The 27,914-nt window shown below is 36.9% G+C and overlaps 1 protein-coding gene across 1 annotated transcript; it reads left to right on the plus strand.

Moving 5' to 3' along the window:
* The first annotated feature begins 2,687 nt into the window (after window positions 1-2,687).
* Window positions 2,688-24,516, plus strand: LOC149799410 (ovochymase-like). The gene is made up of 11 exons (XM_089958751.1): window positions 2,688-2,788; window positions 4,535-4,757; window positions 5,053-5,213; window positions 8,318-8,496; window positions 9,430-9,574; window positions 10,056-10,166; window positions 12,066-12,240; window positions 15,340-15,427; window positions 16,561-16,732; window positions 17,438-17,574; window positions 24,264-24,516. The coding sequence occupies exons 1-11, from the start codon at window positions 2,722-2,724 to the stop codon at window positions 24,435-24,437; spliced, it is 1,632 nt and encodes a 543-aa protein (XP_089814877.1). The 5' UTR covers window positions 2,688-2,721; the 3' UTR covers window positions 24,438-24,516.
* Window positions 24,517-27,914: the final 3,398 nt, after the last annotated feature.

A 27,914-nucleotide genomic window follows, 5' to 3' on the forward strand; every position in this document is an offset into this window, starting at 1 on the left:
GTGGGTATGTAAGAAAGCTTGCCAGTAGCTTCTCGTGGGTCGGTGGTTCTTCCCGGGGTTTTCCCGGGTTCTTCCTCCACCATTAATACTGGCCGCCATGCATAGCCTATTGTGTGCTGAAAAATGGCGTTGAACCCCACATCAACAGCAACAACAACTTTATGACGATTTATTATTTGTCTGCGCCGAGTCTCTTATGAAGAATTTTGGCACGCAGAAGGAGATACCACCGTTTCAATGTGATGTGACTCAGAGTTCGAAAGGACGAAGAAATGAAAGAAGACAGGCAACAGAGAAAATCTCTTTTTAACATGTGCATTCAGTGCACTGACTGCCCCTATCCCCTTCACGATGCAAGGTTGCTCAGTGGTTTGCATGCCGGATTGACTCTTTGAGTCAGTTGCGAATTATGTTACCCTTCATACAGTCCAACGCATTTTACTCCTGTTGTCTCAACACTATATATGTTTTTAAAAAATCTGGGCGTTTAAAATTAATCATTTAATCAATCAAACAATCAAAACTATTTTCGTAAGATTAGAATTCTGCTTGAAAGCGTCATAATCACGACACTTTATCCAGTACATGGTATCACAAGTCGAATCAAGTGGACCGTCATACCCACTGCCCTATCAACTACATGCGATTTTTGTAGATCCCGATATCGATATACTCTTCTAGACATTAGGGCTGGGTACCACGAACATTTTGTCTGTCGATAGCTGGAAAAATATGTTCTCCTCTTTTATAGTAAAATATTATACCCATTATATTATTTGAGAAAATAATTATTTTTAGATAAAAATTAAAAACATACAGCACCTCAAAAGAAAATTGTAGCCCCCCTCCCCCCCGCCCTCCCGAAATGTTTATGGTCGGTACCTTAAACCAGATTATTTTTGTATGTGTACGTTAATTGTTGTACATTTTGGTACAATTTGAAATCTACGAACTGTAACTAGACTTAGCTGATGAAGCTTACAGTATAGCTGACACCACGTAAATAACGTTCTGGCATTAGAAAACTTGTTGATAAAAGGAGAGAAGTGTTCACACCGAAAGCTACAATTCACTAGTCAAACTACTGAAATAATAGGCAAAAACATTTTATCAGAGAGGGCCAATAAACATAAAGCAGAATGACTCAACAAAAGTAGAAACTATTTAGTAGACCTGAGCAATTAGGTAAATTTCAAACAGAAAACAACTGGTTTCCTGGGAATTTTTTGAATAATTCTCGGTCTTACAAATGCATGTTCTTAATACATTAACATACAAAATCTCTGAATAATTCTCAGTCTTACAAATGCATGTTCTTAATACATTAACATACAGAATCTTTGAATAATTCTCGGTCTTACAAATGCATGTTCTTAATAGATTAACATACAGAAGTAAATAACTAAAAGATTACCTTTATGTTTGTTTTTTTTAAATCCAAATCTTTTCACAAATTTGGATCTTAACCAAATATAATTCACAAATCCCATCTGGCCACCATATGGCACACGTGACAGGTGTCAACAAGTGGCTAAGAGATGTTGTTGTTGTTGTTGTGGGGTTTAACGCCATTTTTCAGCACACGATAGGTTATGCATGGCAGCCAGTATTAATGGTGGAGGAAGAGCCCGGGAAAACCCCTGGAAGAACCACTTACCCACGAGAAGCTACTGGCAAGCTTTTTTACATACCCACATTGGCCGAATCCTAGAATAGAACCCACGCAGACAGAGGTGAGATGGCAGTGATCCGTAACGGAGAGCGCTTTAGACCACTCGGCCACTCGGGGCCCCTGATTAAGAGATGATGAATACAGTTATATTTGTAATATTCAAAATTAATTTGTGACAAATGCAACTACTTTGTAACAAAAAAAGAAGATAATTTCATGAATTATTTTCACATGTGAAGCCAAAAAAATGATATTAATAGCATTAAATTCCTAACAAGATTACTCATGAATTTCCTTACATTTCGTACCGACGGAAACTACAGAAGTACCGGTACGTGAAAAACTACCATGATACATACCATGGGACCCGGACCGCTCCTGGCCTAAGTGGTTAGAGCGTCCGCCTCTGTTGCGGTTGGTCACGGGTTCCAACCCAGGCAGAGTCATACCAAAGACTTATAAAAATGGTACTAACAGCTGCCTCGCTAGGCGTTCAGCATTAAGAGGTTAGTGTTAGGACTGGTCGGCCTGGTGTGAGGATAATGTGACTGGGTGGGACATGTTGCTACATGTCTGCGGCTACAGATCTCAGTGCTAGACAGCACTATAAACTGTCACACTGCAGACATCATAGCGATATGACTATTGTTTTAAAGGTACGTTAAGAAACCAAATCACACACACACGCACGCACACACGCACACACACACACACACACACACACGGTAAACTGGTACTCTACTATTCATATTCCCAAATTCTAAACCAGAGTTCACTGTAGAAGGAGGTGAGCGATCCAAATACGAACGGGGGACATACATTACACACACAAATTCCCTGTATCATATAACTTAAAGTGTCCCATAAAATGTAACACTTGATATTTTCTCATAACTGTAAGAACTTTTAAAGTATTATAAAATTTATAGCATAATAAAATATGGTCGCCAAAGAATGGACGAAAATGTGCAGCGTCTTAGCATACGTAACGGTATAAATAGGACTTGAGCCCGTTTCTAGTCACTGCTGTTTGGAACCTAACGGACAACATGATGCAGTCATTACTCGTCATTTTCGCTTTGGTTGTGGCCGTCACATCAGCCGCGAGTACTGTTTGTGAGTATATTCTAATATTTTTAGAACATGAAATTTGAAGCAGCATTAGATTGTGGCAGAATGCGCATGTGTGTGTGTGTGTGTGTGCGCGCGCGCGCGCGCTCTCTTTGGATTTTTAACGTAGCTTTAACAATTTTAGTAATATTGCTTCGATGTCAGCAGTGTGGCAGTTTATAGTGATGCCTAGCACTGGGGTATCATGTCTCAGACTTGTAGCATTATGTCCCACCCAGTCACATCATCCTGACACCAGGCCGACTAACCTCTTAATACTGAGCCGATAGCGAGGCAGACGTTAGTACAATTTCTATGTCTTGTGTATGACTAGACTGGGGTTCGAACCAGCGACCTCCCTCATCACAGGCGGACACTCTAACCACAATGCCACTGTAGAGGAGCGGGCAATGAGCATGAAGGAGACATCCATCATTTTAATTAGTTGCCAACTTCAAACACTTTCTCTTTTTCCGTCGTGTTGAACCAAATAACTATAATTCACAAGAACTTCCGTGTATACCATGCATTATTTTAAGGACTCGGAGGTCACATTAAAGTTGCATTGAGGTAAGCGAATCAAGACCACCCGATGAAACTTGCCAGTGATAGAAAGGGAGTTCACTAATGCACAAAGCGAGACACTATATGGAAATGTGTATACCCGGAAATTCAAGACTTAGAAAACTGAGGAATGGTTATTTCAATAAGAAAGCTTCCTTCATCTCGAGCGATGGCTGTCTATGGGAGCATGAATCAGCAGAATCTCAATCTATATCTGTCTGTCTGTCTGTCTCTCTCTCTCTCTCTCGTGAATTTTTTAATCGTATTGCTCATCGTTTGAATGACGTTAAAATTATTTGTTTTTCTCGTAATACCTTGCATTTGATATAAAATGATAAGGTGTCCGTATTGTACTTCGTTAACCATGCTTATTATTAGCGGAAACCAAAAAGAAACACGTTAAATAGTTTTATATTATAATGAGTACAAAGAATTGCTGAAGGCCTGACACCAGTCTAAAATTAAATACTTTTCCTTTTTTTACGACGAAACCGTTAACACCGGCTCTGTAGCGTGCAAGAGTTGAATTTAGTTTTATTTATTTATATAAAATTTAGTTTTATTTATTTTAACCGCACATTTAGCATGTTTTTTATTGGAGCGTTTGCCTTTCCAAGGAGACACCCATGCAGCCGACTAGGAAGGGCCAGGGTGAGAATAGAACCTGCGACTCTTGTATTATGAGTCATACGCAATACAAACAAAGCTACCTGAATTCTGCAGCATGCGACAGAGTATCGCTTAGTTATGAGTCTTACAGCTTAAGTCTAGATGGTGCGAACATTCAGATGTCTGATACAGTCAAAATATGGAAGAGCAGACATGCAGTGGATATATATTTACCAGGTGTTTAAACACTTTAGTTCAAACGCCTAACCGGCCCAAATCTTGTGATCTGATCTTAAATGATTACCCGTAGTTCATTATCTTGAATGCGTCAGGCATTACTTTTCGAACCATTTCGACTTTAGACTGCATATGGGCAGGATTTTAAACACAATTTAAACATATATACATTTATGATCCAGCTGTTTAAAATCTATTGACTGTAATCTTAATCTAACGAGCATTCAAAGACCGAATTTGTAGAGGAAGGTAAAAAAATCTAGAATTTTTGCGTGAACAGGATGCATACACCGTTCTGAACATTTCATTACCGCATGAACATGTATTATTATCATTTTGCAGACAATACCTGCGGCGGAACATTTACATCAACATCCGGGGTTTTGACCTCCCCAAACTACCCTGCTCACTATGGCAACAACCTTGCGTGTGAGTGGGTCATCCAGACCGGTGCCTCCATTTCCCTGACATTCACCAATTTCGAAATCGAAGGATCATACGTGGGCAATAACTATTGTCCTTACGATAGTGTCAAGATATACAATGGGAACTCATTGATAAATGAGTAAGTCAATATGTGTGTGTGTGTGTGTGTGTGTGTGTGTGAGAGAGAGAGAGAGAGAGAGAGAGAGAGAGAGAGAGAGAGAGAGAGAATGGATGTGAGTATTTGAGTGTGTGAGTGATTGTGTGTGTGTTTGTGTGAGAGTGTGTGTATGTTTGTGTATGTGAGAGAGAGAGAGAGAGAGAGAGAGAGAGAGAGACTCACAAGGGGTACAGATATTCCCTTTTATACAATAATTGCACCTACATACATACATACATACATACATACATACATACATACATACTATTACTTTCAGATACTGTGGCAATCTGTCCCCATTCACCATTACTGCTTCTTCTGGCACCATGAGGATTGTGCTCACCTCCGATGGTTCCATAACCCACAAAGGATTCTACGCCACTTGGGGCGACGCACCAGAAACCACCCCTGCCCCAGCAACTACGCCTGGATCTACAGGTGGGTTGTTGCTTGATTGTTTCTATGTTTTTATAACTTCGAAAGAAATTTATGCTGCTTTATTTACATTGTATAATCTAGTAGATACACTCTGATGAAGCATATTGTTTTCACACTAACCCATTTTATACGACAATACTAAAATACAAACATTAAAATTTATAGCACACTAGCGAAATAACAATCAACTAATTTAAGGTGTAGCAAGGGGGGATACGATAACGCTACAGTAACAAGCCACGTTCACTAGCGCTGAGCTTTGGTCAAACTGCAGGCGGAACGGTAAAAGCCGCATGGTCCCTACGAGACAACCCTTCTAGTGGAGCCTCAATGGCGGAGCGAACACAAACAATAAAATTAAACTCATAAATAATGGCGCAAAATTATATTGTATTGAATTCAAACAATTTTTGGAGAAGTGATGTAAATAGTTTACTCGAGTTTAACACGAAAGCAGTAATGTCGGTATTTAAAAATATGCCTATTTGTTTACAAGTTTGGAAAGAGATTACACATTTGTCAGAGCTAATCGTGTTGAAGAATGACATTAAAGAGTATAAAAGTGCAATTATATTGATTTCAAACATCAAAAAGATGTACTCCAGTTTTTTTGTAACAACGTTGCAGAATAGCAGGTAGATTTCAATAACATTGAAATAATCAGCATCGGCTCTGTAAACATAATTGTTTAAACCATACAAAACGAAGAAGGAATAAACTGCCTATTTTGTTGCTGGTCAATACACCCATTTTAATTCGGCCAAGCTTAAGGAAGAACTTGAAGATATCGTAAACTTTCTAAGGCCAGTTTACAATGATCCGACCAACACAGAGAAAGAATGTACTGGGGACATTTCGATTTAAAATATCACATGTTGATTCCATTGATGAAAATGATGTAGCAGCCAGAGATATAAATGTCAAAATTTTACATAAATCTGAAATCATTCACATTGTTTAAAAGGACTGAAGAAACGTTGCAAACTACTAAAAGCGAAGTACCCGCTATAGGTGGATATCCAGTTGGCATAAAATAAACAACAGTTTATTGGGGGAAAAGTATTCTCAAGACGTTTTTATTGCTTTTAATATATAAACAAAAAACAACAAAAACAAAAACAGTTTGAGAATTTTTACTTCGATTATAAAAATCCAGATTCTTATTATTTTTAAAAAAAATCAATTATAGGAACAAAATAAAAATAAATTCTTTACAAACTGGACTATCTGAAGGCGTAGGGTGTAGAGGCTATGTTTACAATCATATGTGCGAATTTCAACTGATCACAAAGCCACTGATGAGAAAGAAAGGGCATTATAAATAGTAAATAAAGAAAATGGTAAACATGAAAAATGTAATAAAGCAACTACACTGTAGTCAATATCCACTCATGATAATATATGTTATGGAAGAAATGAAGTAGGAGGCTTTTAAAAATATCAAGTTGATTCCAACTTCATCTCAAAAAGCTGAATAATACATACGATACAAAACATTTTAATTACCAGAGAATTACCCAAAATCAGTTGGTTGGCGAAGATTTCTTACATCACAAAGAGGAAATAAAATGCATCACACCTTTGACATTGTGTAAATATACGGATTTTAAAGATACAGTTTTCTGTGAACACTTGTTTGAAATTTTGTAGTGATTTTTTAAGATTTTTAATTAAAAAATCGAACAATCAAAAATAGATGTTGTAAATGTAGTCAACTTTTGCTCAAGGTAACGTGTGCTGGAGATACATTTGGTTGTAAAATGTCAAATACAACAGAGAAAAACTGATGGTAGAAAATGGTAAATCGTAACACACTTTAACAGTTGGCAATTGTAAGAAACTAACATAAAGCTATGCACAAACCTATTTGTCTTTAGAGCTGTTTTGTTAAAAAAATCCGTCTTTCATGAATCTATAAATTTTTGAATCGTTGCTAAATGCACTATTATTTTGCCAACGTATTAATGAATAAGTGAGCGTCATAATAGGAGACGTGATGAATGACCAATGGCCTGCATTTTGGATATTTGTAATTGGAATAGCATTTACCATTCCAATGGACCTAGCCTGATAATTAAGCATGGACTCTTTATTTTAAATTATTTCTCCATTAGAGTTATGGTATATATTTTTCTTTCCTTGAAATGTTATTTCATCTACCTCTTACAACACGATAATTTTGCACGTGTTGGTCTTAACACTAGTATTGCTTGCTTACTCAGCTCGTCGTTACATAAAAGTTGTCTCACCAGCATGGCTGACTAGTGAATATTGATTTTTTGGGGTCAAATACTACCATCCGAGTCATGCTGCGCTGATAAATATTTATTTATTTTTCGCATTCAAATTAGCACCAACCAGTCTTACTGCATTAATGTATAACGAATTTTGTAATGTAATCATACTGATATTGTGACTACCGTTTTTTGTGGTGTTTTTATATGTTGGTAATATTTGGTGTGAAAATTCTATTGATAAAACCCTCAGAATATATGTACTCACTTATACATCTATGTTTCACCCACTATCAATGAGACGATGCTGTATAGTTCATTATTTGCGCGATATATTTATTTTCAGTACATTCATGATAAATCTTCAAAAATAAAATACTCGGTAACATTTTATAAAAATGAATTTACAATAACCAGTAATAAACAAAAGATATCCTATATATAATGGCTGGCGCAAAATTTAAAGACCGTAAAAACGCAGCAAGTTCGTAAACGCGAAATGTTGTAACTTTAAAACTAGCCGGCAATAAATTATTTACCAGTCTTTTCATAATGCTTTCTTGATTCTTGTGGTCATCAATTTCTTTTATAGAAACGTTACTTTTGCACAATTTACTTTGAGAATCAATAAATAGTATTTTCACGTATTTTCTTTTTATGGTTTAATTAAAGCTTTATATAAATAAATAGTTTCATTAATATTTTTCCAGCCTAATTTTTCCCGGTAACAGTGGTTTGTGATAAAGGACCCATGTTTTTGAATGATTATGCAACATTATATTTACTTCTTTTTAATTAAATGTCAAAGATTTCATACTATTTATACTTATTTCGTCTATCGAAAACTGATGATATTTGTCTCATTTGTAGGATGTGGTGGTACATTTCCTCAGATTCCAGGGGAAATAACGTCTCCCAACTTTCCCAGTAACTACGGTAACAACCTGAACTGTATATATAACATACCTGGTGACGGAAACTTAATGTACATGACGTTTCCTAGTTTCAATGTTGAAACTGCTTCTGGATGTACATACGATTATGTTGCGGTAAGAGTTTAGAACATAGGTAGATTTGAAAAGTGACTACATTTCCATTTACAAGAAAGAGATTGTTAAACATGTGTAGTATTGTTTTGGTTAATTATTTTTTTTAATCAGGGTGCCAACATTATTGTTCTTCGACAACATAATGCTTAAAAAGGCTAACCGAATTTAATTCCTAATACGATTTTTTATCACTATAGATACCACCATGTCGGCTAATTCTGCCCGTCTGGTAATTCTGCGCAACGATACGTCATTTCTGTAAACATTGGATCACGTGTTATTTTTGTTTTAAAAAATCCATTTTGTATCAAGAAAGAACGATCGTACTTTAATTAAGGAAAGTGATATTCATAAAGTGTACGAAAATATTTCGCATTTCGACTCGAAATGCATATGAAAATGTGATTTCTAAATGTCAACATCAAGACCCACTCCATGACCGTCATGAACTGGTAACCCAGAAAATTCGATTTACTATTTATCTTTTAGAATCATACAAATAAATACACTATATAAAAGATGGAAATGTATACCTTAAAACAATACTGCATTTTAATCCAAGTTTCCAATTTTGCAAGAAGTTGTCAGAATATTCTGGTGACAATTACCTCTTTCCAAATGGTAAGCACTGCTGTATTTTATTTTGGTCAATCGGTCGAATTTGGTATGCGTATTCCTTCAGCATTGGAGACGGAAATCTTAAGTGCGCAGAAATGCCCGACAGCATTGTAATTGAAATTAAACTAATTTCAGTGGTGTTGAGTATTATACAAAGATGTAATTATGCCTCAAAAATGCAACGAATCATTACCATGACAACTACAGCTTTAAACATAATATTTCACTAAACGGATTCGTCTTCGCATTTCATCTCTATTGATTAGGTAATTAAATTATATTGTTTCTTTTGATTCTTTCCATCTTTGGTTTCAGATATACGAGACTTCCGGTACTAATGCTGTCCTATTGGGCCGATTTTGTGGAACCTCTGTATCCAGTGTTGAGGGACGGTCTTTTAGAGTTGTCTTCTCAACCGACAACTCAGTGGTTGCAGCTGGTTTCAGGGCAACATTCCAGCGTAAGAACCTCTTATATCATTTTTATTTTTGTTCTCTCTTTGATCCTTCTACTCCTTCACACAAAATAAAGTGAATCTCAGATTCATTGTTTCATATGTTCTTTGGGCTCGAACTCTTTCTCTTGCTCAGTTAAAAACGTTTGAACGCTTTGATATCTTGTCCATAGGATAGTCCTATATGTAAGACCTTGACGCTGATATTTATGTTTAGCGCTAAAACAAAACCAACATGTACTAGATCTTACATTGTGGGACTAGTCCATAAGACAATAACGTATACAAAACAACAGCAGCGCTATCAAACAAAAAAATAAAACCAGGTGCAAATAAAGAAAGAAAACTTTGAGAATAAAAAAAAAATGAATAGAGTCAGCATACCGTAATTTTGAGAAGAAACTTAATGATTAGGAAATGATGTCACATCCTGTTCTGGTACAATCCTGATTTCTATGATATGAGCACGTGCACTTTCATTTTGCAGATGTAACTTGCGCCAGCAAAGGTGGAACCTGCCAGAGCTCTTGCGATGCTGGAGATGAAATAAATAATGAGTTTCCCTGCGATTCGGGTGTTTGCTGTTTCAAACCCGTGTGTAAGTTGATTATCTGCCCAGCCGTAATTTGTTCGTGCAATTCTCTATATTTGTTAATAACTTAGATATACCTGAAAATGTATTAATTATTTACAACATAGAGGAACCGTTCCCTGCAGACTGATTGTTTGTTTTTAAGGTACGTATGTATTTCGGCCAGTGAAATAAAGTAATACTAGTAATATATCATATACGAAATATGTTCAGTTTTTAAAATCGCGACATTGATTGTTTAAAACTGTTCTTATCTGCAGTGTTATTTTTGATAAAGCACACATCTATTTGATGATTCAATGATTGTCCAAGAACCAGGAGTTGATATTCTCTATCGGTCATTTTTGTTCATTTCTAGTAATAGAAATGTGTCTGACATAGCTCGACTTTTGAAATGTCAATTAATTATTCAGTAAACTCAGCAGCAAAAGCGTCCTATGATTTTGTATTCCAATGACTATAAAACTTACAGCGTTAAACTACACGATGAACATCTCTTTATAAAGCAATCAGTCAGTAGCATGCACACGTGTCTAGTTACGACTGACTGCAAGAGTTAACATGAAATTGCAAGAGTTTACAAAGAGGGGGCCATTTTGGGTCAATTTTTGTGTAAATGAGTGAAAACCAGATGATGATGATGATGACGACGATGATAAAAATAATCTTAAATAAAAAGAGAGAAAATAGCAACAATGATGACGACAGCAACAATAAGAACACAAAATAATTTTTAATTATCAAGAGATATTGTTTGCAGTTCTGTTAAAATTACCACTTACCTAGAGGTACATTCACGCGTGCCAACCTCTGTTGGACCTTGATGCCATAACTTCAGCATGTACTAAGTACATGGTGTTGTCATCACTTGTCAACCCCTTATCTTCTGTGCATACCGTCGAAATGTTGTGAGCCTTATTAGAATTGCTTACGCAAATTCTCTTTTTGAGGCCTTTTCCACTTCATTTTGGCTGTCATTAATAAAACCATATTTTTTATGTGTTGGTGGTTTGTAATATGTTTAACGTAGTTTTAACAATTTGAATCATATCGCTACGATGTCTGCAGTGTGGCAGTTTACAGTGATGTCTTAAAAATTGGGTCATGATGTCGCAGACATGTGGCATCATGCCCCCCGCCCCCCCGTAACATTATCCTTACACCAGGCCGTTAAGTCCTAACACAAACCCGTTAATGCTAAGCGCCAAGTGATGCCGCTGCTGATACCGTTTTTATAAGTCTTTGAGATGACTCGACTGTGGTTCGCAAGATGTTGATTAAGTATTATCAACTTTGTAGTTGCTGGAACACCGGGCATATCAAATGTATCTAGGTTGTCATCTATATTGTATTGTGACCCTGAGACCTGAATTACACCATAAAGTAACATGTTCATGAGTATTTCCTCCTTTGTGTAAGGTTTTGTTCGTGCTTTAAGTTAAATAAGCTTTCAGCTTTCAATATCAGAACCTAAAATACCAGCTATAATTTTAAACCACCTAGTAACTGAAAATATAATTCTCTGTGGAGTAGAACGTTGAGGTGGCTTTATCTCTTTTCACTCGGTTTACGAAATAAGTAGTTATTTTAATTGCTTTACCCAATGGCCTATTAAACATAAGTGAAACGCTGTAGCTATTACTTTAGTCAAATTTTCAAGCCTCGCGTGTGATCTCGCGGATCGAGCACCTAACACATGGAACCAGCTGCGCGCAGACGCTTAAACTTGATAGCAGGCTGTTGGTCAATAACGATAACATTTGCAAGTATTTTTCAGTTGACAAAATGAAAATAAAAAAGTGCATTGATAACATCCAGATGCCTTTGTAAAATCAATATCCTTCTTATGACAACTACTATTAAATTGTCCCATCTAACATATATTTTGCACCTTCTTTTTACAAGTGCCGGATGATGTATGTGGCAAAGTGTCGTCTTCACGAATCGTCGGAGGCAGTGAGACCAAGGAACACACGTGGCCATGGCAGGTGTCTCTTCAGACCAGCTCCAACTTTCACTTCTGTGGTGGATCACTCATTAGTGACCAGTGGGTCATCACGGCCGCACACTGCGTCGATGGGTAAGTGGTTAATTTAGTCCTGTCACTCTGTCTGTGTCTGTGGAATAGGAGGTAAGTAGCAGATCAGAAGGATATGCGCGACTGTCTAGATGGGAACGTGAGGCAGTATAACACTCTAAACTTCGAAGGTGACACGGTTAAATACTATTTTCACCCAGCCTTGATCTAGGTTTAGCTTATATGGCCGAATCCCTCACAAGTAACAAACGGGTCATTGCAACTGCCAGTTTGTGTAAAGATAAGTCGATGATATGCCGAATTGGTCGTTTTGCCGTTCTATCCGTATGTTTATAGTGGAAAGCAAGCAGAATGGAACTTTTTACATTGACCACATCATTACCCTGCTCTCTGCATGGATCCCTCTATATTGTCCAGTGGGTCTCAATTACATTCCACAGCTTGGATGTTTGAACAGTTGACTATTAGGGTCTGACTTCCTCCCCATCTGATTCTTAAGAAAATTTGAAAATTGCCTTGGTTTTCTCTCTAAACCAACACCAGCTTTATCTAAGGTATATCCTTGGCGAACAGTTGGTTCTCGTCAATGCTCATCGCGTCGATGGCTGCAAAGAGGACCATCAGGATCTGTTTTATCTTTGTCAGTCTGTCTGTGAACAAAAGGAAATGCTCAGGCGTTCACTTCTTTTGATTATAACCAATAAGTGCTCTGAGGAGAGTCATCAATACTGTCTACTGTGTGGATTGGCAATTAGTAGCGATATCGACTGTGTGAGAGAGACTGAAATTGCTTGGCAAGCGTACCCAAAGTAAAAAATCCACTTCTGCGAGAGATCACTAAATATATGGCTTTTTCCTCATTTGATGGAAATGACTTGTGAGGTTTGATTTTGTTAGCGAGGAAAAGCAAGACTAAGAATCATATATCGATAAAGCACGTGTCTTTACAGAGCAGCACAGGCTTTCATGTTAGGGCGGGGAAGGGGGTCGGGCATAGGCCTAACAGTGACCAGCGCTCTCGTCCTCATAGGATCAAAGGATGACGAGCAGTTTTTCTCTCTGTCATTTAGAGAAAGGGAGAAAGATTAAGGTTGCGGACCGTGGAAGATGTTTCTCAAGTCAAAATACAACTTCCACTTCTTTAGAAGGTTCCACATCAGTGACCAATGCATTGCCACGGCTGGTCACTCTTTGAAAGTATAACATGTATACATTCAACATCTATATAGTTGAAGAGAAGCTACAGTGCAAAACACTTTAAATTCTATCCATAAACTTAGCTCCAGCTTCCATGGTGACTAAATGGTCGTCAGGACTGCCAGCTGTGTTGATGAGTCATTAAAAGTTGATCAGAATCGGTTCGTCAGTGTATCCTTTTCTCTGTCAGAGTAAGTGAATCTGTATGGCTGTTCTCTTTCTAGCATAACCCAGTATTCACTTGTAAGATTCCTGAACTTGAATGTACATCCGGTCTAAATTTGACATGTTTCCTAAGTATGAAAATGTCTACCTTTTATGAAATGAAGCATCTTTACCATTTAATATTATTATTCGGATTAATATCAAATATGTGCATGTTTTGTGTGCAAATCAGTCTGCTCGTTCTTATATATCAAAAAATAATTTTAGTGCCTGCTCACTCACAGTGAATTTTGTGAATACGCGGTTTGGCCTGGAGATCATAAAAAAGTCTGAGATTTAGTGTTCGCTATCAGCCAATCAAAAACGAACTTTCAAAAGTGATCTCAGTTGTGATTGGCAGAAACAAAATCTCAGGCTCGTGCATTGCATTATTTTTAAGTCGGATCTTATTCCACTTCTATTGGTCACTTATCAGTAACTAATAGATCGTTATAATTGCGCACCTTTTGATTGAGGTCTTTACTGAGAGAGAAATACAAGTAGAATATTTAATTCTGAGGCATTTGGAGTGCCTTGCTCAAAGACACACCACGGTTGCCAAAAAGGGCTGATCCGATGGTAGGATTCTAACCTGCATCTTTGCTAATTTTGATGTGTATATATATATTAATTACTTAATTTTTATTTGATCGGACAGACATATGCGTCTGTTCATCTGACTTTCCATGGGAGGGGGTGCTGTAGAAGGGTTGGGGTGAGGGAGAGGCAGGGAAGGAGGAGACCGGTATGGTACATCCTTAATTTTGTCACTTCAAGTACCAAGTCTTGTAAAATAGCTTTACCAGTGACGAGTGCGTCCTCACAATTGCTTGCCGTGTAAAAAGAAAGGAAACGAACAGCGCTAATCAACCGCTCATGTGACCTAGTGGTTGGATCCCCGACCGAGTCATACCAAAGACTTATTTAAAAAAATGGTACTAACAGATGCCTTGCTTGACGCCCAGCATTAAGAGATTAGTGTTAGGACTGGTATGCCTGGTGTCAGGTGTTAGGACTGGTCTGCATGGTGTCAGGATAATGTGACAGGGTCAAGCAACATGAATACTCAATACCTTTCTGTCCGTGAGGGGAATATAGCGCGGCAGCTGTCCTGAGTGGGTTATAGCGTGGTAGCTGTCCGTGAGTGGGATATAGTGTGTCAGCTGTCCGTGAGTGGGATATAGTGTGGCAGCTGAATACTGGAGATTAGCCGTAGCAAGTTTCTGTCCGAACTAAGTCTCCTGTAATTTGAGAAGTTGTACCTTGAGGTGGTTGGTGTTTCGGTAGAAGCAGGGTCCATCGATTTGAGCTAACGGCATTATCACTAATTCTGTGGAATTGAAGAAGCCTCTGAGTAAGCAATTAATCGAGTTGCTCTGATAGGCTGTAATACCATCTCTGACCCAACCAGACAGGTAAAAAAAGACAAAAATACAGCTGGACGTTTGCAGTATATTTGATCAGTTCATTCATTTTTAGAACTAAGAGAATAATAGAGAATCTTTAAACAGACGTCGTATGATAGTGTAGAGACTTACTGACTTCTTTCGAAAATCGTTAAGTACATAGTTAGTATTCCCTGAATAATTATTTGTTCAATATATTAGAATATCTGGGAATTTGTCATCATCATCTTCTTCCACATCCTCTTTCTCTTTTACTTCTTGATGTCATCAATATGTCAACACTCAGAGAAGAATGAATAGTAACATATATTTTTCCTGCGTCCTGTATTTACAGAGGAGTCGCGAAAGTGGTTCTTGGAGAACACGACAGACGTACATCAAGTGGCCGGGAACTGGCGCTAAGTGTGTCTAGAATTATTCCGGTATGATATACTATATTTAAAACTACATAATTTGGGGCATAACATAGCAAATCATATTTTGCAATTAGTCTCTCCTTTGTTGTTCGAATGGGCAGCAATGTTTGCAGCAAGTAACAAGACAGAACTCACATGAACACCATATTACAGATGACCGCTAAAAAGACACCTTTGAGCAAAGATGAGTTAAACTTGGGAGTTTTCAACGAATCTTGTTTCTGAGGTCACGTAGGTACACATTAAACCTGTATTATCCAAAATAATTGGATTACCTAAAAACTAAACGAAATCTGATCGAGAGGTAAGATAATAAAGCGTGAACACGTGTAACGTAGTTAAAGAGCCATCCCACCCCTTCAAGTTCGGATCATGAAGCTGTGCCAAATGCTGAACTTTTGTTTTGTTTGTTGTCACAATTTAATACACTTACAACGATTGCCTTAACTCGTTAATATTTGTTTTGTGAAATAAACAAGGTTTATTAAAATTGTTGGTTGGTAAAATTAAAAAAGTACTAGGAGATAATTTGCGAGTGGAGCCCCAAGATTTCGATTGCCTAAGGGCCTCCACACGGTTTAATCCGGCACTGCTTAAATTCTGCGATAATAACACGAAAGACTGTCGAATACAATATGCAAAATTAATGCAGTATATAGCTTTCTTCTCTTTAACCTAACTGTATTTTAGTTTGCGCATGATTTAAAATAAAATTAAAGAACCAAGTTCAACACACCTAGATTTTGGTATATGCCGCCACGTTATCAGTTAAAGCATGTTTCCACTCTGTGAATCTTGAGCTATCGCAACTGAGAGATCTGGCAATTCAGATCAGTACCGTGGTAATGCCTTGGTCATTTTCTGCTTTAAAAAAAATGGTAATGATGATGACGACGACGACGCAGAACCCTTGATTCTTGCATATCAACAAAGCAGAAGAAAGAAGAAATATGTTTAAGACATATTTTGTTTTTCATAAAAGAGGGGGGCTTAATGTCAGTGCACGAATGGCTGTTTAGTATGTAATCCTAGAATTACCTCTTGATAAAGATAGTCATATTCGTATGTTGAAAAATGGCACGAAACTGAGGAAGGTATTAACTTAAGCTACTGATAAATTATTATCTTCATTCATGCAGCATGAGAGTTATTCATCCGGTGCCCCCTACCCTAATGACATCGCCCTGCTGAAGCTGAATCAGAAAGTGACATTTTCAAGCTCAATGTCTCCGGCCTGCATTCCAAAAACGGACACGGAATTCGACACAAATACAGACGAATGCTGGATATCCGGATGGGGAGACACGAAAGGTGACATGTAATTTCCATTCAATCGCTTTAAATAAAAGTTGGATTTTCTTATGATTTAATTTCACATTAAAGGGAGCATGGAAAGAAAACACTAATTACAATCCTACATATATAGTTAAAAGTACCCCTAATATGTTCGTGTGATAAATAAGGACAAATCTCGTTTGCGTAAGATTCAGATTGAAGCAATTTGTTTCTGCTCTTTCCTTTTCTTCATCTTTATTTCTATGAAGACAATGTTACATCCAAACACAAACAATCTAGCTTAGCAGGTTTGACTAGACTTTCGAGTTTGTGTAAACTGAAGGCTTTTATACCTTATACGTGTATTATGCTTCTTAATCGTGAGAGAAGTTGTAACAATTTATGCAAATTACTTTGACAGCTCAGATATTGGCTTAGTCACTTCATGAAGTGGAGAAAAAAACCCCAAAGCGACAGATAACCGTTTACTTTTCTTTGGTTGGCCCACCAAATTTGTATGTGCAGTTTGACCTTGTATGGGTAACCACTTGCTCTTGCATATATCGGGACAAAGGAGCCAACCCAACACAACTTGGATCCGAAGCGAATGTTTGGCGTCATTCATGTAATTCACTTAGTTATGTAATTGGGCAAAGGATTTTCTATGCTAACTTTCCATAGTTTCTGATAGTTGACTTTTTCACAGAAGTAGGAATTTAAGTAAGCAATCTTTACCTAAAGGAACCGGAAACGAGAACCTTTTGAATGAGCTGAAGGTGAACCTGACTCCCCGATCTTCTTGCCGGAACATGTGGAGTGCCGACTATATCTTGGATACACATATATGTGTGGGCAATGGCGACATTGGCGCTTGCAATGTAAGTATTTTGAATTAGAATATACTGTGAAGTAAAACTGTTCAAAAATGCCTTGCTGGAAGAGCGCATGTTCAGTGGAGTGGACACTTAGACCTCTGCTTGTGGTCCTCACAACTTTGAGGACAAAAACCGAAAATTAATGAATTTTAATTAAAATAGCGATATTTTACATTTTTAGAAACGCATACACACGTGTGTGTTTGTCTGATAGTGTGAAAAGAAAAGCACGGAATCCTGCTTGGTTTCTGACACTGCTCTGCAGGTGTGGGCCGAATTTTTACTGGCATCGAATGATTCTAAACTCCAAAATATAATGTGCGACCAAAAAGATAATAACCACATTTCATAATATTTACAATAAATAAATACAATATGTTTAATATTCGTAATAGTAACTAGGAAGCGTATAATTTCTAAGGAAGTTTTAAACATTGATCTAGAAACTATAGCCACTGAACCAGTCGGATGAGGTAAACGGATTCTAAATACAAAGTAGACATGGCTCTATTACCATGTCGGATTATAGAGCGAATATGCCATAATTACGGCAACTTGACGTTTTAATTCTTGTTTTGTCGATTTCCTTTCATTGTTTTCCATGTTACATACTAGGAAAGCTATAAAAAGTATCCGCAAAGACATAATTATAAATATTTACCTTTAAACAAACCCAACAAATAACAAAGCTTGACCTTTTGGTTCATCATAGACATTTTATTGGTATCAAAAATGTAAACTGTAAACAACTTGCAAAATTATATTCACGCCAATTATCGTATAAATATAGATGAAACACTGGCACATATACAAGTACGAACACATTATTCCCATAGACTTGGAAATTGAAATGGCACATATATAAGTATGAACACATTATTCCCATAGACTTGGCAATTGAAATGGCACTTATACAAGTACGAACACATTATTCCCATTGACTTGGCAATTGAAATGGCACTTATACAAGTACGAACACATAATTCTCATAGACTTCGAAATTGAAATGGCACATGTACAAGTACGAACACATTATTCCCATTGACTTGGCAATTGAAATGGCACTTATACAAGTACGAACACATTATTCCCATAGACTTGGAAATTGAAATGGCACTTATACAAGTACGAACACATAATTCCCATAGACTTGGAAAATGAAATGACACATATACAAGTACGAACACATTATTCCCATTGACTTGGCAATTGAAATGGTACTTATACAAGTACGAACACATAATTCCCATAGACTTGGCAATTAGTATTTGATCTGATTGGGTAGCAACTTGATATGTTTACAAAGACCATTTATTCTGAAGCAAAAAACCCACAACCTAAATAAATATACAAATATTTGCTCCAGTTAACTGGTGTAATTTCAGAATCCGAACGTAACATAAGTCCTTTTCATTTCAGTGACCTGGAATAATTCATGCAATGAATCAGAAAAAGGGTGATAATCCGCCTTGGAATTTGCATATATATATATATATATATATATATATATATATATATATATATATATATATATATATATATAACTAGTATTGTTGGGGTCTTAAGAAGTTCACAGTGAATGAAACAAGGTTGGCAAGCATATTTCTTTTGTGACAATTGACGAAAAATGTGAAAGTTCTAAAGATGTGAATTTTTTGATGTATTATATAAAGAATGTTTATTATTTTCCCTACTCGGCTGGGCAATGCCCTCATCTGAAAGTGCATGTTACAAAATGGTTCACATCCAGCTTGTAAACGTATTGGTTCATTGTAATCTTTGTTGTGATGGTTGACTAAAAGATGCCAACTATAGTAATGAGCTCAGTTATTGGAGACGATACCCCACACACACAAAAGACGGTCTACCTATACAGCTGTCTTATTGCCTTAAATATCTTCAGAACATTTTAGCATCAATTGTCCATAATAAATAGAAAGATTCAATGAAATTATATAGTATTTAATTCACTCCACTTTTTTACGTTTGTCTCACACTTTACGGTGCTGCGTCATCGAACTTTAACACTTAAAGGCACGCAATGGCGTTAAAGGTGAAAATGACGCTTATGAATATAAGCATTTCCGAACAAATGGTATAATCTGAGTGTGTGTTTTAAATGGCAGACTCTTGGCCAGAATTATTGGGATTTTATAGGGAATTGGGCCTAGAAAATTATAGGAATTTTACGGGGAAATCCTAAAACAAAATATAGCGATGATGACCGGCCTATATTACGAGTTGAAAAACACATTTTAAACACTTTATCATATAAAGTAACCAACAGTGTTAGCATAAACAATATTTCTCTATATCACGAAGGATCCGACCTTAATATGACAGTCATTGTCACTGAAGAATGTTGTAAACCGGAGCTAATACCAACCACAAATAACACTGGACAACAAATTTTTACAAAAGTCATGTTACTGAAATAAAATTAGTCAATTCTTATCAATTTTTATGTGCTGAACACGAATATGACAGTCAAATTGCAAAATTGGCTCTAGTTTTTTTGTAATCTGCAAGAAATTAATGTTTACATAACGAAATGCATTCCAATAGTAAAAGGTCAACTGTAATAGCCTACCTATAAAAAATCAAGTCATTGACTACATCTTAGATTTCTTCGCCTGTCTCTTGTACAGCTGTTCGGGAGCATCTCTGAGGAGTGTCCAGCAGTAGTCAGCCAGCATTGTAGTGGACCATTTTCCCTGGTATCTTTGTTCCATTGTTGCGATATCTTGATGAAAACGTTCGCCGTGTTCATCACTAACAATACCACAGTTGCTAGGAAAGAAATCCAAATGGGAATGAAGGAAGTGAATCTTTAGAGACATATTGCAGCCAAATTTCTTATACTTCATCAACATGTCTTCTACTAGTTCCTTATAGTTTTCTGCCCTAACATTTCCGAGGAAGTTTGTAGAAACTAGGCGAAAAGCATTCCATGCTTGTTTCGCGTCACCTTCCAGCAAGTTGTTGAACCGGTCATCTTTGAAAAGCTCTCGAATCTGAGGACCCACAAAAACTCCCTCTTTAATCTTTGCTTCGCTGAGTCGAGGGAATTTTTCATGCAGGTATCGGAATGCTGGCAAAGTCCGGTCAATGGCTTTCACGAAGTTCTTCATCAAACCTAGTTTGATGTGAAGGGGTGGTAGCAAGATTTTCTGAGCCTCAACCAGAGCTGGGTGTTGGATATTCTTCTCTCCAATGGCTACATTCTGCCTGTGAGTCCATTCCTTCCTCATGTAGTGCATTTCCCTTGCTCGGCTATCCCACTCGCATAAGAAACACATGTATTTTGTATATCCTTGCTGCAGTCCCATTAAAAGGGCAACTACCTTCAAATCACCACAGAGGTGCCAGCTGTACTTGTTATACTCAATGGAATTCAGTAGCTGCCTTAAGTTATCGTATGTCTCTTTCATGTGGACAGCATACGCTACTGGAATAGATGGAAGAATGTTTCCATTGTGCAAAAGCACAGCCTTGAGACTCAGTTTCGAAGAGACCACAAATAGTCTCCATTCTTGTGGGTCATGAGTGATTTTTAAAGCATTCATGAGGCCCTCAATATCGGAACAGAATATCAGATTACTTTCCTTTCTGAAGAAAGGCTCCAATTGCTGGTGGCGCTTTCGATATGCAGTAATTGTGACATCTTCTTCTAGAAGATTCCATTGTTGGAGTCTTGATCCTAGCAATTCTGCCTTGTTCTTTGATAAGTCCAAATCACGAATCAGGTCATTTAGTTCTTCCTGTGTTATTCTGTGTGGGGTTGATGATGCACCACAGTGAAAATCTGGATCACTGCATGCTGATGGACCAGGAGAAGAACAGGTCGACTCACCTTTGTCTTCGTCAGATGAATCAAGAGAATATTCTGCTGGAGGTTCTGGAATAGGAAGTCCCTCACCATGTGGAACTGGTCTCAATGCAGACGGAATGTTTGGGTAGACTATTCTCGACTTCTTTCGCTTCGTTATTCCGCCGGAAAGAGGAGGAACCAAGCAGAAGTAACAGTCATTTAGGTGGTTGCTTGGCTCTCTCCACACCATTGGGACTGCAAACGGCATTGATGACCTTTTGCAATTCAACCACTGTGAAAGCTGTGTTGTACATGTAGCACAGCATATATGCGGAGCCCAAGGCTTGTCTTGGTCACCAACCTTGCATCCGAAGTAAAGATGATATGCCTTCTTCACTTGAGAATTGATACTTTTCTTCTGGTTGGCAAATGTCACTTCCCCACAAATATAGCAAAAATTGTCCGCGGTATTAACACACTTTCGAGGCATTACTGTTCTTTATTGTACGTAAATGGATAAAATAATAAGTTTTATGTAACAGTAGCTTGAACTGTCTCGCACAACGTCTAAAATATTTTAAATGCTGAACCTATCTGATTGGGCTTTATATAGTACACTGCTTACGTCAGCTTCAGCAGCCGCCTGGCATTAGTATAATAGGCCTACACATGTATAGTACACTGCTGACGTCAACTTACTTCAGCAGCCGCATGGCATTAGTATTGCATTGCATCAGAAAATGATGCAATCAACTGTGGATGATGTGAGCATGATGGTATTATGCAATGTTACATCATTATTCCGGATGTTGCTGCAGTCCTACTGGAGAAATTTACACAGTGAAACATAGAAAATGAGGTATATGAATATCTTCAAAACGAGAGCCAATACAAATTTTTCACGGTTATATTCGTGTTCGGCACACCAAAATACTACAGATTAGGGCCTTTTCAAGTCAGTAATGATTTCACTGTTGACCAGTGTAATTGTTCTCTAATCCAAGGAAGGACCATCCATCTCACAAAACTCATTTCACACTATGTTTTTTCTCATGTCACATTTGTATGATTCTATTAATCGTAATTCTAAGCCGAAATCGTCATTTCAGGCCACGCAGTACAAAAACAAGCCCCAAATTCTAAAATAATTATTTCTATGCCTGATTACTAAGCACTTATATATGAGAATATCCCAAGAAATCCTAATATTTATCATTGGCCATTTTACGAAACTAAACTGTACTACCATGAAGTGCCGTGAATACGGTTTAGTATGACGCCAGTACATAATAAATGGTTAAAATCCATACTGTCATGAAGTGCCACGAGTACGGATCAGTATGACACCAGTACCTACTAACTGGTTAATTGATTGGGTTGCGATTTATATCTTCCCATCAACCATTCTCCATAATCAATCATATATTCCCTAAATTCGATGAAAACTTTAAACATAGACGTAAGTACCGATACCACACACCATAGGCCTGTCATGGCATTAATAAAATCAGCTACATATACTTGATCTATACGTTATGCTGTCTTTCCAGTGGCCCTTGATTTCTCTACTTTTTTTGTCAGGTTCTTTTTTTCCATAGTGGACCTACTATGTCTCTTCATCCAGTTTCATGTCCACAAAATATTTGAATGGCTGTTTTGATAACCATATGTTGCGCGGCTTCAATTTTGCCTCTCAGTAATTTTCATCTCTGTATCTTTATTGTGTGTCAAAATGAAAGATGAGTGTTCAGGAAGATTTACATTTAATATGCAAGAACATGCCTTTGTTCAAATTTACCAAGTCAAATAAATGTTTAATTTTTCAATAATTTACGTACATTTCATGTTTTGTTCTGTATGAAATATCCCTATTTGCCCCTACTTTTTGAAGCAACCCTTCTGTATCTCCACTTGTTTACCAGTCGTTAGAAGGACTGCTTATGTACTTAGTGAGTGATCATTTATGAAGATACCATAATACATGGTTAGCCATGTGCATACGTTTGCCGGAGCACTCTGAAGACTTCTAGCCCTTAGGTTCAAATTCAGCTTGGTGCCAGGCCCATATGGATTCAAGTCACAATTATAACGAATCTAGTCCCAGAGTAGTTTACCCTCAAATATGTTGGTGTTGATCCTTGACTTGAATTTAGGCATTATTGGTATTAATTCAAAGTACACGTGTTTAGAAAATACGCATATTGGTGTGATTGTACGTATTGGTGTGATTGTAGGTATTTTCGGCGACAGTGCACAATGAATAAGCAGACATTGATGCGTGCATTGACGTGTAATATGTGACCTAAGACACCTTGGTTTGTTTACTTTCAACCTCTCCCCAAAAAAGAACAAACCAGACAAAAAAGAAACCCACAAAAAACATGCCGCTTGACCAATGAAATAAGTTTAATGTGAGTTAATCTTTGAAGACACTTTAGATTAACACGTGCTTTGTTATAATCGAAATATGCTGGAATGTTCATATTTAAACAAATGTGTGTAGAGACTATATGAGGCAAAATAAGCTCCACAAGCTACCGGACCATAGCGAAAAATGAGAACAGGGGACCAGTCAAGCTAAATTATTTCCTGCAAACATTCACACACAGCAAAACCATCTATGATCTATGGAATCCTATTAGGGCCAATCGCTCTATCGTGTAGTATTTCGAGCAATTGTCCCTAACAGGATTCCCCAATGATATAGTGGATCCAGTTTCTAACGAAACTCTCTGAACTATTAAACTATTTTTTTTAAACGGGAAATTATCTAAAATTGGTATAAGTACATTTGCCAGATCTTTTAAGATTTTGACTCATTTTAGATGCGTTTCACTGTAGTTATTTTGCAACTTATCAAAGTGTAATTTGTTTCATCTAGGGTGACTCCGGTGGCCCGCTATCGTGTCGTCAACCAACTGACCCCCGTTGGTTTTTGGCAGGTGCCACCTCCTGGGGTTACAGTGGCTGCCAGCAGGCAGGATATCCCAACGTGTACACCCGCGTGTCTCAGTACCGGAGCTGGATTGAGACGCATATAAGGCAAGACCGTTAAACAGAACAGGCAATGAAACCAGTTTTGATGCAATCAATGAAGTGAAGAAAGTCAACATTAATAAAATCTCTACTGTGTACGTCTTGTGTAACTTTTTGTATTTTCCTCAGTTATATATTTTAAATAAGAAAACATCTTAAGATGAGAAGGGTGATTAAAAACCTTGCCTTATTCTTTGAAAGTACATCAGCAAAATTGCACAAAACCCTGCCGTATTTCTTGCAAAGGTGCAAAGTGTTAGCTATTATGGAAAATGAGTCCCAGAGGGATTCTGTCTCAAGTTTGATGGAAGTTAGAACATCCGTTTTCAATATGCAAGCCTTGTAAATATATGACTTGAAATTTTATTTTTTTGAAAACATTGATATTAAATTTTGTTTTCATGTGTTAAAAAAGTAGCTTTTCTGTTACTTCCTTAAGGAGCTATTATTGAACGGATAACCCTACTGTAAATTACGAGTTTTCCTTCAATTAGCGACACTTCTAAGTGTAAAGTAAAATAATATTTAAATTTCCTGATATTAATACCTAATTTTGAACTCGGTTTATCAATCTCAAATATTGTTTAAGGCCTATCAACAACCGTCATTTTCATCCAAATCCATGTAACAATCACATCTTATGTACGTGTTTAGGCTAGAATAAACAGTAATACAAGAAAGAGTGAAAAGAACAAGCTTTGAAAAATTTAACAAATTATTTATTTCCATGGAAAAATACTGTTAAAATTAAACAAATAAGAACTTGATGTTTTAAGACTCAAATAAAAAAAAAAATCCTAGAATACAATTTTAGAAGTCCTAATAATGAAATGTTCTAATGAATTCAAGTTCTAGCCAAGATGGAAGGCGATGACGTATGTTGTATCATGTAAAGTGTTGTAGTCTACAGTTCCTTGTAGAAACACGAGAAATAACACTCCGGTGTTGGAAATCCGCGTAAATTTTTTTAAAGAAATGTCTTTGGTCAATAATTCTGTATGAGCACAAATATATTTCCAGGAAAAAATAATAATTCTTTTGAATCCAAATAATTCGAATAAACATTAAAATAACTCCAAACTGACACAACAAAAGAACACCTTGACATCAAGTGTTTTAAGCCCAGACTGAGATTATTTATCTAAAACAATGGTTTAAAACATAAATACTGCGCAAAAGAGATGCCCGGATGAGGGTTCGTGATCATGTTTATATCACGTACTCTCAACGTGGCCCTGAGAAAAACCAATCATTTACTCTAAGAGAAAAATAAAAAAGCTGTTTACTTCAATAAAAGTATTTACAAGTCGAGGGTCACGTATCCAATACAGACTCGATCTCACCCTTATTTTTCGCACAATAAAAATAAATAAATAAATAAAAGAACTTGTTCACGTGACTGTTACTACTTTTGAGTTAAGGTCGGGAACTAGATCAGCTTTATGCATTTACAAATGAGCAGTCAAGGTCAAACTTTTCTGGAAAAGTATCGAGTTCCTAGTAAACAAAACTACATTATTTTGACATATAATAAAATTAAAAATTAAAAGATTTTAAAACTTACAAACTATTAAATCAGATATAAACTTAATCAAACATACATAACGAACGCAGTACTTAATGTTCAAAGATCGGCATATTTGTAAAGGTGATTTTGTAAAAAAAGAAATCGCTTATCAGCAATGAACCCCGGTTTTCGCCAAAATCCCTACCGACTGGTTTATTACGGGACGATCCGCCAATGCAAGGAGAACACGATGCTGTATCAATTTACAACTTTTTGGCATATTTCAGTTTTACTAATTTCAGATGTGATTCAAAATATGAACGCTCTAAAGTGGCTTCTCGTTCTTCATTGTTCTACTCAAATAAATAACATGCCATCTGTAATGGTGTACAAGAGTCTCTCGCTATTAGTACCGTTGCAATGATATCCAAACAAAGTTATTTTGTAGATGCAACGGCAAACCATTGCAGTCATACAATTTACCGTGGTTGATTTTAGTGCTGCGATCACAAAATTACAGATACAAGAGTTATATTACAAGTGCAAAGATACAATATACTATTGAATCAATAAAATATGCCATCGCAACGATAAAAATGGCATAACTTTTTGTAAAATTTGTATCTTACTATTATTATTGCATGTACTGAATTTTGAAGCCCTTCTTCGATATTATTACTGCAAGTGTTGTAGTGGTGATCTGAATTAACATTTTAACTGTACTACTTTCTATATTCATTGCTATCAAGTCATGCATGGGTAAATGGATTTCGCCAACTTAATGAGTGTTTGTCTTAACCTAAATCCTTTCTTTTTATTACTAAACTAATAATACAGGTATTGCTAAATGATCACTCTCTCTCTCTCTCTCTCTCTCGCACACACAGTTAAAAGTATGCAAATAATATTATATCTGCGATATTGAACAAGCTACAGCTGAGAACACATGAATTCAAGGAGATCCACGCGAATTCTTTAAGATGTCACTTTACGGTCTGTTCGGAAGTATTTAAAGTTTAAGATTTGAGAAGCGTACAGGAAGTAAGGCATGTTACAGTTCGTATCCGTTGTGTCACGAATATCGTTGTTGATTTACATATCTTTGATAACTGGATTACCAAAGAATTGAGCTTTACAGTCTTTTGAACAAACCTTGGGGAGATCTAGATGTGATACAAACGTGTAATGTTCTATCTGACAAGAACTTTTTCTTACCTCAGAATGTGCAAATATATTTCCGTGAAGTTTGTCAAACAAACCCGCCAAATCAACATATTGAGCAAAATGTATTACCGAGGGTGAACACAGGATATACTCACCAAGCAATGCTGACATTGCGATTTAAGAAAAGCATTTGTCCCTGCAGGATAATTCGTGTTCGTGGAATGTAGGATGTCAAACATACATCAGTGTATTTTCAGAACATAAAGCAGTCAGTCGAAGATAGAAGTGGAGGGAACATGCAAGCAGGCTAGTGTTTCGCCCCTTAGCCCTCGCCAAGCTATTTGACTTATGAAGGGTAGAGTCGAAGTGCAAGAAGGATGTGTGTGACTCCATGGACTTATAGCCAGAGAAGGATAAACTGGAAGGTCCTTGTTGAGCGTTCTGAACGGTGGAGGGGAAAGTCGCCATATGAGCATGGATGCAAAGTTGTAATGTCGAATTATAGAACAGTAAATAGTGTTAAACTGCGGCCATATTTTGCTATTACTGTGTAAAGACTATATATATATATATATATATATATATATATATATATATATATATATATATATATATATATATATATATATGGAGAAAGAGAGAAGAAAAAGTGACTTATGCATGATAAAATGTAAATTCAAGAAGCCAAACTTTGGAGTGGTATTTCGATCAGGATAAAAGTGGGGAAACCTTACTGGTGAGTTCCTAATGTAGTGCCAAGATTTACCAGTACAATTAAATGAGAGCTGGATAACATGACTTGAATCAGTTTCTATCTTATTTCAT

Source organism: Sinohyriopsis cumingii, chromosome 5 (assembly GCF_028554795.1).
Source record: "Sinohyriopsis cumingii isolate HCF-2022 chromosome 5, ASM2855479v2, whole genome shotgun sequence".
NCBI lineage: Eukaryota > Metazoa > Mollusca > Bivalvia > Unionida > Unionidae > Sinohyriopsis > Sinohyriopsis cumingii.

What these genes read in the sequence shown, in the direction of transcription:
- LOC149799410 (XM_089958751.1), top strand. Translation starts at nt 2,722, where the DNA reads ATGATGCAGTCATTACTCGTCATTTTCGCTTTGGTTGTGGCCGTCACA. An exon ending in AACTACGCCTGGATCTACAG is followed by an intron (nt 5,214 to 8,317) that starts GTGGGTTGTTGC and finishes TCTCATTTGTAG; the next exon opens with GATGTGGTGGTACATTTCCT. An exon ending in GTGTGTCTAGAATTATTCCG is followed by an intron (nt 15,428 to 16,560) that starts GTATGATATACT and finishes TCATTCATGCAG; the next exon opens with CATGAGAGTTATTCATCCGG.